Source organism: Mytilus edulis, chromosome 5 (assembly GCF_963676685.1).
Source record: "Mytilus edulis chromosome 5, xbMytEdul2.2, whole genome shotgun sequence".
NCBI classification, from domain to species: Eukaryota; Metazoa; Mollusca; class Bivalvia; order Mytilida; family Mytilidae; genus Mytilus; species Mytilus edulis.
In genome coordinates, this window is record NC_092348.1 from 1790628 (window position 1) to 1806881 (window position 16254).

General features: G+C 32.3%; 1 protein-coding gene across 1 annotated transcript in view; it reads left to right on the top strand.

Moving 5' to 3' along the window:
- LOC139522644 (uncharacterized) overlaps positions 1–16254 on the top strand; it is a 234360-nt gene that overhangs the window by 171863 nt on the left and 46243 nt on the right. Inside the window, exons 5-12 of the mRNA XM_071316111.1 lie at positions 2740–2854; positions 3876–4159; positions 5466–5580; positions 6243–6532; positions 10509–10623; positions 11748–12007; positions 12363–12500; positions 14486–14563. Coding sequence (XP_071172212.1) covers positions 2740–2854; positions 3876–4159; positions 5466–5580; positions 6243–6532; positions 10509–10623; positions 11748–12007; positions 12363–12500; positions 14486–14563 — 1395 coding nt within the window. The remainder of the gene's footprint in view (positions 1–2739; positions 2855–3875; positions 4160–5465; positions 5581–6242; positions 6533–10508; positions 10624–11747; positions 12008–12362; positions 12501–14485; positions 14564–16254) is intronic.

The window sequence follows — 16254 nt, forward strand, 5'->3', positions numbered from 1 at the left end:
GATGAAACGTGTGAATCTTAAAGTCACCAAACCTATCTCCATAACTGTACAACTGAATCCATCATGAGAATAACTGTGCAACAATTTAAATTTAAAGTCCTTCGTGTCAACTTCTATCTTTAACTGTGTTATAAGGTAAACTTTCATTTGATTTTACCTATGACTTTAAAATCCTCACATTAAAAGAGGGACGAAAGATACCAAAGGGACAGTCAAACTCATAAATCTAAAACAAACTGACAACGCCATGGCTAAAAATGAAAAAGAGAAACAGAAAAACAATAGTACACGTAACACAACATAGAAAACTAAAGAATAAACAACACGAACCCCATCAAAAACTAGGGGTGATCTCAGATGCTCCGGAAGGGCAAGCAGATCCTGCTCCACATGCGGCACCCGTCGTGTTGCTTATGTGATTAAAGTTCACAACGGTACCAGAAGGTACAATCAAATGTGCTGATACCTATTAATGCAAATAGTTATCAAAGGTACCAGAAGGTAAAATCAAATGTGGTAATACCTGTTAATACAAAGATATTTACAATATTTGTTCAACTTTAAAGCATGTAAAATGTCATGATATTTTACCTGTGACTTTTCCGATCACTACACCAACTTTATAACTGTTACAAGGTAAATTCGTGAGCAGCAATTATTCATATATATGATGTTCAAGCTTAAATCACATATTATCCAATTATTGAGTTTTTATGTCAGACTGTTGTATGTATGCGACTTTCATGCCTTGTAAACTTTATTCTTTTATAATTGTTTTATCAAAAACATAACAAATGGAAACATATATATTTAGTCCCACATTGAGGTATGTATTTGATAGCTTTCAAAGTTCCTAGGTTGTTGTAAGTTAATACAGAGAACACATGATACATTCAATCACCTTACTAGAAAGGTACCCTAGTATTAAACGTTCGACTTCATCTATATTGAGTCGTTGTGTTTAAACAATAACTTTATGACATCTTTATGAAGACCATGTTATGTTTATATATTGACAGATATAAAGTTCGATATCATTTATATTAAGTCGTTGACCTTGAACTTGTTGAACAATAACTTTCTGACATCTTCCGGAAGACCATGTTATGTTTTTATATTGACAGATGTAAAGCTTACTCTCTTAATAACTTTCTGGCATCTTTATGAAGACCATGTTATGTTTGTATATTGACAGATGTAAAGCTTACTCTCTTAATAACTTTCTGACATCTTTATGAGGACCATGTTATGTTTGTATATTGACAGACGTAACGCTTACTCTCTTAATAACTTTCTGACATCTTTATGAGGACCATGTTATGTTTGTATATTGACAGATGTAAAGCTTACTCTCTTAATAACTTTCTGACATCTTTATGAGGACCATGTTATGTTTGTATATAGACAGATGTAAAGCTTACTCTCTTAATAACTATCTGACATCTTTAGGAAGACCATGTTATGTTTGTATATAGACAGATGTAAAGCTTACTCTCTTAATAACTTTCTGACATCTTTATGAAGACCATGTTATGTTTGTATATTGACAGATGTAAAGCTTACTCTCTTAATAACTTTCTGACATCTTTAGGAAGACCATGTTATGTTTGTATATTGACAGATGTAAAGCTTACTCTCTTAATAACTTTCTGGCATCTTTATGTAGACCATGTTATGTTTGTATATAGACAGATGTAAAGCTTACTCTCTTAATAACTTTCTGACATCTTTATAAAGACCATGTTATGTTTGTATATAGACAGATGTAAAGCTTACTCTCTTAATAACTTTCTGACATCTTTATAAAGACCATGTTATGTTTGTATATAGACAGATGTTAAGCTCACTCTCTTAATAACTTTCTGACATCTTTATGATTGTGAAGACCATATTTTGTTTGTTTATTGACAGATGTAAAGCTTACTCCAGTTTGCCATCAATTTGTACATTGAAACCAGACCCAACAGATTCATGTTGTCAGATTCCAGACTGTGGCACCTATATTCCAATCACTGGAAACAAATTCACAGGAACCATTCCACCAAACAAGTTTAATTTGGTTCCAATAGGAACACATACTGTTTTCTACGGATCCCGTCATAACCATAATGCTTTTCAGGATACTAGTAGTAAAGGTTATGAACTGTTATGTTTTTTAAAATATTTCTTTATATATGTAGTGGTGATCAGAAAAAATATACACCATCAAGAGAAAATTTTAGTGAATCTGCGATAAATTACAAAACAAAAACACAGTAAATAAAGCTACATGATTTCTGTTTGCACATTCATTTACTTGCTATTGTAACGACTGAAATCACGGAGTTTGTGTTTCATGGATCTGATGATCATTTATATGGAGGAAACGACTTGTAAGAGTGAAACACAATATAAAATTCAAATCTTTGACTTTATTTAAATTTAGCTATTCATATCCTTATAAAAAGCGCTGCATTACAAATTCCGTAGATTTTACAAGGAACGCATAATCATATAGACATCTTCCTATATCTATTGTTGTAAGATTTCAGAGATGTATTCAAGAAGTCAATTGTTTGGGTGTCTGTCAACCTGGTACCTGCATACATACAAAGTCAGAAGTATAAAAGTGTCTTTTTTCAAATAGCGTGTGTTTATTATAATACCTTGCAATATGTTAACTTCGATATCAAGGAGAGCACATTTTCAGAATATCACAGCTTAGAGTATTTTAAATAAGACTTGTGATTTTTCTTATAGACAGCTGCTTATTCAAGAACAATGCTTACAAACAGGGAGCCTCTTGGAATGATGGGTGTGAAGATGTGTGTACCTGTTTGATCGGACCTAAAGGACTGTACAGATGTATATCTAAGTGAGATTGTATCTGTTTATGTTTGAACTACATAAATGACCAAAAGGGGGCCTGGTCGTATTAACTCCAAAACCTTCCTAAATTCCTGTGTTATATAGTTAAATTTGACTTGAAGTTACATGTTTCTTCCTATACTTTGTCTTGTAGTTTTTAGTTTTCTATTAGTTTTTTTTCAAAATTCCTTATGTACGGCATACAAAATATGTCACATTATTTTAGTGTTAATGTCAAGTGAACCTCAAATCGAACAATGTTAAAAAAAAAAAGTAAAATCACAAAAATAACGAACTTAGAGGAAAATCAATTTGGAAAGTCCATAATCATATAACAAAATCAAATAACAAAACGCATCAGACACGATAGACAAGAACTGTCATATTCCTGACTTGGTACAGGCATTATTAGTTTCACTTTGTGTCTCCGGTGTCATCATTACTATAGAAGAGGGACGAAAGATACCAAAGGGCCAGTCAAACTCATAAATCTAAAAAATCTGACAACGCCATGGCTAAAAATGAAAAAGACAAACAGAAAAACAATAGTACACATGACACAACATAGAAAACTAAAGAATAAACAACACGAACCCCACCTAAAACCAAGGGTGATCTCAGGTGCTCTGGAAGGGTAAGCAGATCCTGCTCCACATGTGGCACCCGTCGTGTGGCTTATGTGATTACAAATCCGGTAAATAGTATTATTCGGTAGGTCACATTCATGAAAGGGAAGGGGTTTGTAGTTACGACATAAGGAACACATCCGATATCATTAGTTAACCACCTAACGTTGATCAATAAGGAATGATGAATCTCGAATGCTTGGAACGATAACTGTCATACATGTCGAAAGTTCAATTCATCATTTCTACATTTGAAAATGCCTTTACCAAGTCAGGAATATGACAGTTGTTGTCCATTCGTTTCAAAAGTGGTTAAATTTATCTCAATGATTATGGTATGGACGTTCTTTCTTTAAATTTGCCTTTTATATTTTGTTATCCTTTTCGATAAAACTATTTTAGGTGTCCAGCCTATCCAGCATTACCATCATACTGTAAAAAGAAGATGGTACCAGGACAATGTTGTCCAGTTATAAGTTGTGATATACCAGGATTTGGTACCATGGACCCAGTTCCTCAGCTTGTGCCAACGTCATTACCAACTAAAATAGGCTCGCTACCAACACCAGCTCCAACAAGTCTTATACAAATTATTCAAATCAGTCCTAACCCCTCACAAAACACAAGTAGTGTAATCCCAGGAGGAGGATACCCAATCAAACCAAATCAAATCACTGGCATCAGTAGTAAGTTAATGTAGTATATCCGTATATAAATACAAAAATTAAGAAACCGAAGACGAATACTCTGACCATTTCTTAACCTATACTTTGTTTTCAAGAAAAAACGTGTACATCAACCAGATTTCTTATTCTATATTTTGATATTTTATGTACAGATTGCTTGTGACCATGGGCGGGCTTTTGCTTATTTTGTTCTATATTATTAAGGTCTTTCCTTTTTCAAAAGGGAAAGAACTTACTGTATTTCTTCTGTTTTATTATTATTATTATAATAATTATTATTCTTTTTCCACCAAACTTTGACGAAGTTAGCAGCCTTAACCGTAAGACGTGTCGCTTTCATGTTCACACTTTGTATCGGTGTCATCAATACCTATCCGGAACTCGCCCTGTGAGTCGAAATATTTTGTCGGTTCGCAGTAATCCCTAAGAAACCCAAAAACCTTGTTATCGTTCCAACACTGTAACCGTAATAGGTAGTAAAAAAACGAAGGGTGAAATTTGTTCAGGACCAGACCCTGGTTCTTCATTACATTTGGATCGAAAAGATTCAACGACTCATTGGTAGGGCTATGCCTCTATTGAAATTAACCGGTGTCGGTTGGCCACCAAAACTCAGAAACCGTGAGTTGTAGACACCTAGGATCTTCACCATTCATTATCATTTCATGCGACTTTGAAAAATACCTCAAGGTCAAATGTGTATGTTGACCTTGATCTTTGACCTAACACCTTGTTAGCGAACTCTTGTTTTAGGTTTCTGAAAAGGCAAACTCAGCTTTTGCTATATGACCAAAGGTCCTAGACCCAAGGTGTCTTCAGCAATGACATTTGGGACTAATGACCTTGACAAAGGTCAAAAGGTCAAAGGTCAAGGTCATGTCCCATATAGCGAATTATGTGTTTTTGACCTTATTTAAAGGATTTTCAGTATGTTTTAAAGCTTTTTAAGTTTGACCTTGAACTTTTCAATACATTCTACGTCTATTTGAACATGTAGTTTACATTACAAAAGGAAAGACCTGTCAATTGTTCAAGAACAAAAGACATTTTACGTATTTACACATCTGTTTTAAACAGATAAATGACAACTTTAGGTAATGTACCTTAGTATTCTATTTATAAATCAGTGTGTTTGTAATGACAGACTATACAACAAGGGAACACTAGAGTTTACTTGTTAAGGTATTATATTTACAGGTCAGTTTATATATAAGAACAATATATACAACTAGCAAGAGTCCTGGGATATTGACTCTGACTTTTCATGAACCTCTGTAAATTATTCATTGTTTTATTATATTAACAGATCAGTGTGTATATAAGAACAAGGTATACAACAAGGGAGAATCCTGGGATATTGACTGTGATTTTACTTGTACCTGCGTAGATGGATCCACTGGATATTATGAATGTAAACCACAGTAAGTGTTTCAATGACAGTTTCAAGGGATTGTTCAAACACTAAAGAAACTCTTAACATTTTGATCATTACAAAATCCTTTAAATGTATAGGGAAAATACTCTTTCATACCTTAATTTCAAATTTCAGAATCAAAATTATCAAAACTTGTTGGTCTTGACTGACAAAATTGTAAGGTCTGCAGTGTGTTATATTCCGATTGTTCGATTGTTTCTTCAAAACAGAAAAATATCGTTTTGAATCATTGTTACTTCATTGTTTAGCATATAAATATGCAAGGCAATGGTTTAGAGCAAGTTATTTTTTTTTTAATTTTAGTTTCTTTGGTATAATTCGGAGTTAGGTATGTCGTCCATTATCCCTGAACTAGTATGCAAATAAAAGCAACAGTAGTATACTGCTGTTCAAAACTCGTAAATCTATGGACAAAAAAAACTAAATCGGGGTAACAAACTAAAACCGAGAGAAACGCATTATATAAGAGGAGAACAAAGACTTAACATTATCCTGTTTATATGCAACAAACCGTCATACATCAAATGAATATCAGAGGGCAGTGGTTATAATCTTGTGACTATATTTGTTTTTTACCGCGGTTTGACTACAAAGATTGGAAAAAAATTTATCAATGTTTTTCAACACATTTCTGTTTTATTTCATCAGGTGTCCAACATACAATAACTTACCAAGAGAGTGTTTCACAACAACTGTACCAGGCAAATGTTGTAAAACAGTTCAATGTACCACCAAAGTTGGATCAATAGTGAAGCCTAATGCTCAATTTCCAGTTGTTGGTTCATATACTGGTGGATTCTCAGGATTTAGACCTGGAGTATCCTATAAACCAGGAGTCAACACCACCAGTGTTGGAGTATCCTATAAACCAGGAGTCAACACCACCAGTGTTGGAGTATCCTATAAACCAGGAGTCAACACCGCCAGTGTTGATGGATGTAAGACTTTCTTTATACAGATCGTTGGAGATAAAGTCAGATTTAATTATAGTTTATTGAACTTGTTTCTTTTGTTGGTTTTGTCCAGCATTTAAGGTGGTACTTAGTAGCAATAACCAACTTCACCTGCATATGGGATTTTACAAGAGTTTGCAGCTCCTACTGAGACTTTGTAAAATGTCACCAGTGTCTGAGCAAAAAGGTGATGAACCAGGGGTATGTCAAATAACGTCTCGTCCTTTGTATGAAAAAGTTCATCGGAAGGTATCAATATCTTGTTGATAAAAATTCAGTTTCATCTTCACAAATAATACATGATGGTCTTAAGCTTGATATATAGATTCTGCGTCTTGACGTTGTTTTTCATCTTAACAACGTGTTATATTGTTCTTCGTTATATTCAGGGTTTCCCCTGGGTCAATTATTTTTTCGCCACCATTTTAGCCAAAACAATATATTTTTCGCCACTTTATTATTTTTTTCGCCACTTTTATTTTTTCGCCAAGTAACATGAATATATTTTTCGTTTTAAAATTTACCTTTTTTTCTACCCCCTCTCCCTTAAATAAGATGATTTTGCCCAATTGTGTCTATGGTTATTCTCTCAAACTTATTTTAGTGTCTACATTTTAATGAATAAACACTAATCATTTACTTTGAAACAACATATTTTTTTTAACTTTAAATATTCATTGTATTTTAAACAACTTTTGTAAATGAGGAGGCCACTATACTTTTAATAATAAAGAATATATAAGTCCTGGAATATAACAAAATAAATGGACATGTTTTGATCATATAATATCAGTATAGTTCGTTGGGAAAGTTTCTTTTGAAAGAAAAATACTGATGTGCCCTTTTGAACTAAGAAGTTGTTTTTACAACAAAACAAAAGCTTTTATCGCACGAAATTGATCCCTCATTTCATTTGTATCATAACATTGAAGGGTTACTCTCATTCAAGGGGTTGTTCCCAACCTTTTGGATAGATTTCTTCATAACGACAGTTTTCTTTTCTTGACCATCGTAAATGAAAAAGTTGAGACGAAAAACTATGCTTGAATCACGTGTGTCACTCAAACGACTTTAAAGTAGTCTCCCAAATCGATTACCTATATTAAAGTCAAAGGATAATAAGTTTTCAATCGGAGATTTTTCTTGCTTTTGAACATTTTTCGTTAAAACAACAGCTTTATTTTCTAAACTATCTCTAAAAAGAGAGGAGACGTCAAAAGTTTGCTTCAAACACGTGCGTCGCAAAGTGGTAAATAAATTCTGTAGTGTGACATTTAGTGGAAGCCATTTAACCATATCATTTTGTCAAACAATTCAATCAACACCTTTATTAATTAGTCCTTTGTTGTCCATAGCTATACAATGCAATCAGCTGATTATTGATTTTCTGTCGTAATCTTAATGAGGTCAAGGTGAATTCCGAGTATTGTCTAATCGGGTATTACTATAACAAATCGGGTAAAGTCAGAAAAACTCGGGAAAAAAGTAAATAAACAAGATGGAGAAAAATAAATCGTTACATATATATTTCTTTTGCCAAATTCTTTCGCAAATGCCGAATTTTTATCGCCACAATTATTATTTTTCGGCAAATTGCGAAAATGGCGACCGCCAGAGGAAACCCTGGTTATATTCCTAATACCACTTTTACTGTTTGGTTTGTTTTCTGTTTTATCCATTTGACGTGGCTCGGTACTGATACATCCCGTCAACGTGTTTGTAGTATTTTTTTCAATTTGCTGGTGTATTTTGTATACGCGACATTTTTTTTTTGTTCTTATAACGTGAATCTGTACTTTAAAAGATCCCGTCATTATGTTATAGTTCTATTATATGTCGTTATTTTACTGTTCTATTATAAATTTGAAAATTCTAAAGACAAACGACAAAATTCTTTTACTCTCGTAATGGTATTAATCATATGTGTATTTGTAAAAGTTCTAAAGAACTTTTGGACAATTCTAAATCTCGGTCTATTTCTGAAATTGTTTTTAACATAACTTTTGATTTTTTAACCCTGTATACCACAATTTCCAAATGTGAAATTATAATATTTTTTTTTATTACACATTGAGCGACAAAATTTCTTCCTATGTGACGTTTACGTTTTCTGACATCAGACACGCAAAGCAATGCATTTGGTTTTTTTTTAATTGATAGATGCTTTAGGGATTTTTTTGTAAATGATTGTTTTGAGATTGTAACGCAGTAATGACTGCTGTACCGATATTATTATGTCTATTTTGTTTACGCATCGTTGTAAATATAACGGAATTGAATGCAACTGTCATACAAGTGAGAGATTTAACCCTATTAAAACAGGTTCTATATATATTATTTTATACTTTTGAAAACGCCGGAACAAAGTCAGGAATAAAACAGTTGTTTTTCATTCGTTTGATGTGTTTTGTCATTTGATTTTGTCATTTTATAATGGACTTTACGATTGAATTTTCCTCGGAATTAATTGTTTTGTGATTTTACTTTTTACAAAACACAACAGAGAGGTAGTTCTGTAATAAAAAGCTGAAAATGTTATTCATGTTGTATTGTAAAGGGGATGTTTATCCAATGATATTTTTCCGATTAAATGTGTCTTTCAATTCTTTTGACTTTTTCTAATATTTATTCAAAGGGTCAAAAATGAATTGAATCACACATTTTTTTTAAATTAAAGGCAATATAATTTTAATGAAGATGTTTGGAACTACCTTAAATAAAGGCAACATTAGTATACTGCTGTTTAATAGTCATGAATTGACAAACAGAAAACGAATCCAGATCACAAACATAAACCGAGTTAACAACACCAACTATAACAGAAAAAACAAAAGACCAACAGAAACACTGAAAAGAGGGAATGAATTAAATCGCCGAAACCAGCTTTATTTCATGAACTAACTATATCCCAGACATATTTATTGGTCTTCTTAAATTTGATAAGCTCATTTGAGATATAAACGTACAAATGCATAGCCCAATTGCTTTCTCTGTTAAATTCTGCAATTTCAAGCATTAATTGATACTTTGTCTTAAGTTCAAATAAGGTTGCATTCATTTCATGTAAAAAATAAACCTAATTCTAATTTGTACTGAAAAAATCAACATACCTTTGATTGCATTGAAAAAAGCGCACTGGTTCCAGGAAGATTCATAGAACTAGACACGGTACTTATAATCTATACAACAGGGCAAATATTCAATAGATGTTTGCGCTACTAAATTCTTATCTGGGGAACATGATCTGCTTACCTTACCGGAGCACTTGAGATAACTCCCATGACTTTGTCAGTTTACTGTTTTTGTATCTATGAGTATGACTGTCCCTCTTGTATCTTTGTTTTAATTGAGGTGACTATCGACACCAATTATTATAATTGAATTATTTCTGTTTGTATTAACAGTGGGTTGTATCTACAAAGGACAAATATACAAAGCTGTTTAATTAATTCTACATTATGATATTTTGTATCATACATTATAATATTTTGTCTTTTGTTTACAGTAGGATGTATCTACAAAGGACAATTATACATTATAATATGTTTTCTCGTGTTTACAGTAAGTTGTATATACAAAGGACAATTCTACAAAGCTGTTTACTAAATTCTACATAATAATATTTTTGTCTTGTGTTTACAGTGGGTTGTATATACAAAGGACAATTCTACAAAGCTGTTTACTAAATTCTACATAATAATATTTTTGTCTTGTGTTTACAGTGGGTTGTATATACAAAGGACAATTATACAAAGCTGTTTACTAAATTCTACATTATAATATGTTGTCTTGTGTTTACAGTGGGTTGTATCTACAAAGGACAATTATACAAAGCTGTTTACTAAATTCTACATTATAATATGTTTGTCTTGTGTTTACAGTAAGTTGTATCTACAAAGGACAATTCTATAAAGGTGTTTACTAAATTCTACATTATAATATTTTTGTCTTGTGTTTACAGTGGGTTGTATCTACAAAGGACAATTCTACAAAGCTGGTGATGAATGGGACGATGGTTGTGATTTCCATTGTAAATGTGTAGATAGTAAAACAGGAAGATATCAGTGTTTTGCACAGTTAGTTTTTCATTTTATTTTAAACCTTTGATTATAATTTAGCCAATTAAAATGGAGGTGTTTAATTAATTTTCTAGGAATTTAAATAAAAAGTAAATTATTCAGTTTTTGTTAATAAAATTGAGGGTGTTACCAAGGGAACTGGTTGAAATGTGGACAATAAATTTAATGTCATATTTAGGGAAACAACTAAGGGTAAATATCTGTCCCTATCAAATGTTTCCCTGTTTGAGTTGAATTTTAAACCCTATTGTAAAAGAGGGAGGAAAGGTACCAGAGGTACAGTCAAACTCATAAATCGAAAATGCACTGACAACGCCATGGCAAAAAATGAAAAGGACTAATAGACAAACAATAGTACACATGACACAACATAGAAAACTAAAGAATAAACAACACGAACCCCACCACAAACTAGGGGTGATCTCCGGTGTTCCATACCGGCTTGATAGCTATATTTGTAGGCCTTGTCACAACAATAACATAATTTAGATCCTATTCATACCCATCAAATAATTGAAACTTTCTTCTCAATATTTATTTAAGTTTTAAAATGATTTATATACCATACTTGTCAAGAAAACTATTTTATAGAAAGTTGCGCGGGGTCTGTTTTGTATGCCCCACCTACGAAAGTAAAGGGGCATTATGTTTTCTGGTATGTGCCTCCGTTCGGCCGTCCGTTCGTTCGTCCGTCAATCCGTCCGTTTGTTCGTCCCACTTCTTGTTAGAGTTTCTGGTCAAGGTAGTTTTTTATGAAGTTGAAGTCCAATCAACTTTAAACTTAGTACACATGTTCCCTATGATATGATCTTTCTAATTTTAATGCCAAATTAAAGTATTGACCCCAATTTCACGGTCCACTGAAAATGTCCAATGATAGTACGAGTGGGGCATCTGTGTACTATGGACACATTCTTGTTTTTAAATAGATATAGTTAACGAATGAACAAAGGAAGATAACTCCCCGTCAATAATTTTTACCCAATTGTGTTGCACTGCAATTTACATTGAAGTTCTTACACGCAATGCTTTTCCAGTGATATGCAAAATTTCCTGTCCTTCTTTCCAGTTGGTTTTAATGTCTTGACTTGCTTTGACACTCTCATGTCTTATTAATTCAGATGTCCAGAGTTCACCAGACTTCCTGCTCTCTGTGAACTTATACCTGTACCTGGTCAGTGTTGTAAGAGACTGCAATGTAGAACTCCAACAACAGTAGCCCCCGGTGTTGTAACTCCTACTCCCTTCATACCAACACCAGATCCCCACCCTGGATGTACTGATGCCATAGAAAACTGTGCTGATTATGGCCAGTCTGTATGTCAGCCACCTTATGATGCCTGGGGAAGGAGAAATTGTCAACATAATTGTGGAATGTGTGGTATGTATTCACTATACATAGCTAGTTATACTATGTTTATGTCTCACCTTAAGGCTTTATGTTTTCAGGTTTGTGCATCATTGATATACTGACATTAAATTGGACAAATAATACCTTAAGCTACATTTGTCCCTCGGTTAGCTAAATAAAATGTACAATTTCAATTTGTCGGTTGCCCCTCTTTTAGTTTATGTTGATGGTTAATACAAATCTTGTGAAAAATTAATCTACACTCCGATACAAAATTTAAAAAAAGATTTTGCCTAACCTACCTCATTTGAAATCATATTTTTCAATACAGTCCAATCAGCTGTGACGACATTTAAGTATTAATAATTGTCATTGTATTTTACAGCTCAGCCTGGTATGAACACACCTACCCCTTCATGTCAAGATAAACTTCCAAAATGTGATTTATATGGTAAAAAGGTTTGTGTCAACGAGTATGTACCATGGGCTAAAGAAAACTGTCAACATTATTGTGGGATGTGTGGTAAGTTTATGAGGTTGTCAGTTTATTTTCAATCTCTGAGTTTGACTGTCCCTCTGGTATCTTTCGTCCTTGTTTTATTTAATAATTAGGAGGTTGTTTTTGCTTTGGTCGCTGTAGTAAAGGAAACACACACATACATTCATTAATTTCCCTGCTTATTCCAAGTTTGTCAAAGTTTGAAAATGTTATTCATTATTCATTGTACTGCTAAAAGTGTTTTATATTGTTCAATAGATTGCAAGAATGAAAATCTCTGTTTTTATAATATTAAAACAGACGTTCCACATTTATTGAAAACACGGCAATCAGATGTTAGTTAGTGACGAGCTATGATACTATATATTAAAACACAGTTTTGTTATAAATTAATGAGATCATAAAACATAAGAGAAAGGACTAAACACTGTAAAAAAAACAACAGCATGTTCTGACAAGATTTATTAGCAATGACATGGATGTACTTGTGAAAAATCTACATATCTACATTTAGATAACCTATACACGTGGTCATAAAACATAACAGACCTATTTCCCCTATATAAAAATGTGGAGATGTAGTAAGATTTGCCAATGAGACAACCATCTACCAAAGTCTAAATTTAGTTGTTAAAGGCATCTTTAGCCAAGTGTAAAATCTTCAAAAATGAGAACATTCATTTGAGTAAATTGAGTAAACTAATTACCAAATTTATAAGAAAACAATTCAATTGAGAAAACCTATGACCTAAATAATAACAGAACAATTCAATTGAGAAAACTAATGTCCTAGGTAATAAGAAAATAGTTGAATCAATTTGTTATAAGATACGGTTTGAACTGAAAAAAAAGATACATCAAATTCAAACAATATATTGTGTCAAATGTGTACCATGTTATAAAGCTGGCGATTCTTAAATGGAAACAATGTTTCCCTATAGCGTTCACAATCACTTTAATTTTTCATCTCTTTAATTCACATAGTATATTTAATTCATGTATGCTTTTCAATCTACATATGCTCTTTAATCTACAAATGGTTTTTTTAATCTAAATATGCTCTTTAATCTGCATATGTACTTTAATCACATGTTCTTCTACCTACATAGGCTCTTTTATCAACATAGTATATTTAATCCACGTATGCTTTTCAATCTACAGATGCTCTTTAATCTGCAAATGTTCTTTAATCTAAATATACTTTTTAATCTTCATATACTCCTTAATCTACAAATATTCTTTAATCAATTGTTCTTCAGTCTACATAGGCTCTTTTATCCACATAGTATATTTAATCCACGTATGCTTTTCAATCTACAGATACTCTTTAATCTGCAAATGTTCTTTAATCTAAATATACTTTTTAATCTACATATGCTCTGCAATCTATATATGCTCTTTAATCTACAAATGTTCTTTAATCAACTGTTCTTCAATCAAAATATGCTCTTTAATCTGCATTTGTACTTTAATCTTAATATGCCGATCTGTTATCTACATATGCTACTCTGCAATCTACATATGCTCTTCAATCTACAAATTTTTTTTAATCAACTGTTTTTCAATCTACATTGGCTCTTTAATCCGCATAGTATATTTAATCCACGTATGCTTTTCAATCTACATAATTATGCTCTTTAATCTACAAATGTTCTTTAATCTTAATATGCTCTGCAATCTACATATGCTCTGCAATTTACATATGCTCTTTAATCTACAATTGTTCTTTAATCAACCCATCTTCAATCTACATAGGCACTTTAATCTACGTATGCTGCTCTTTAATCTACATATGCTGCTCTGCAATCTACATATGCTCTTTACTCTACAAATGTTCTTTAATCAACTGTTCGTCAATCTATATAGGCTCTTTAATCTACAAATGCTCTTTAATCTACAAATGTTCTTTAATCTTCATATTCTCTTTAATCTACATATGCTCTTTAATCTACATATGCTTTTTAATCTACATATGGTCTTCAATCTACATAAAGATATATATGTTTCAGCTGATCAGATGACAACTGCTACACCCTCTTGTGTCGACAAGAACCCCTCAGCATGCGCAGAAATTGGACCAAATGCTTGTACGTTTTTATTGACTTTGCCAGACAGAATTGTGCCCGACACTGTAATGTATGTCCTAAACCGTCAGTTTCGTCAGTACAAGTTACAAGAATGTTATCATTACAATGTGTTACTTATGTCCTAAACCTTCAGTATCATCAGTACAAGTAACAAGTATGTTATCATCACAATGTGTAACTTATTCCCAAACCTTAGGTGTCATCAGTACAAGTAACGATTTTGGTCTAGATTTTGCTCACTAAACAAGGAATTGTAATCGTTTGAAAGCAGTGCATTTGGACGGTTAAAGTTTTCAGTTAGGGTAGCGTTGTACGAAGGTAGGGTTGCAGCAACGTGAAACTTACTGACAATTTATTGTTAAATTTAAACACCACTTTTAGCAGTCTTGGCTAATTCGACAGTCAATTTTTAACCAAGTTCACATGATCATTATGATGTCAGATTAAGATATTTACCAAGATCATATCAAAATGAACACATAATCTTTTTTGAAATTTATAAGGTGTGAAAGACAGAACTATTTACTAAATGTTTTGAATTGTCTTTTTCCACATTATCTGAGGTTTTGTTTATCATTTTGCAAAAAAAACAACCAGCCCTGTAATTTAGGTGTTAAAGCCAAGGTTGTTGCATATTATCCATCTGCCGTTTGCACCGAATAAAAAAAAAAGATCAACTGAAACAACTGTATACACACATTAGGTTATGTTTAACCATAAATTATATCTTGATGCAGCGACGGTTGGTAACTTATGATGTAATACACTCAAAAACATTTTATATGACATATTCTAAGCACCATCACCAAAAAGTTATGTACTATTGATGATATTGATTTTAAGCACCATCACCAAATGGTTATGTACTAATGATGATATGTTTTTTAAACACCATCACCAAATAGTTATATATGTACTATTGAGGATAATTTTTAAAGCACCATCACCAAATGGTTATGTACTATTGAAGGTATTTTTTTTAAGCACCATTACCAAATGCTCATGTACTATTGATGGTATTTATTTTAAGCACCATCACCAAATGGTTATGTACTAATGATGTTATGTATTTTAAACACCATCACCAAATGGTTATGTCATATTGATGATATTTTTAAAAGCACCATCACCAAATGGTTATGTACTATTGATGATATCTATTCTAAGCACCATCACCAAATGGTTATGTATTATTGATGATATCTATTTAAAGTAATATCACCAAATAGTAATGTTCTATTGATGATATCAATTTTAAGCACCATCACCAAATGGTTATGTACTATTGATGATTTTTATTTTAAGCACCATCACCAAACGGTTATGTACTATTGATGATTTTTATTTTAAGCACCATCACCAAATGGTTATGTACTATTGATGATATCTATTTTAAGCACCATCACCAAATGGTTATGTACAATTGGTGATTTTTATTTTAAGCACCATCACCAAATGGTTATGTACTATTGATGATATCTATTTTAAGCACCATCACCAAATGGTTATGTACAATTGATGATTTTTATTTTAAGCACCATCACCAAATGGTTATGTACTATTAATGATACCAATTTTAAGCACCATCACCAAATGGTAATGAACTATTGATAATTTTTATTTTAAGCACCATCACGAAATGGTTATGTACTATTGATGATATTTATTTTAAGCACCATCACCAAACGGTT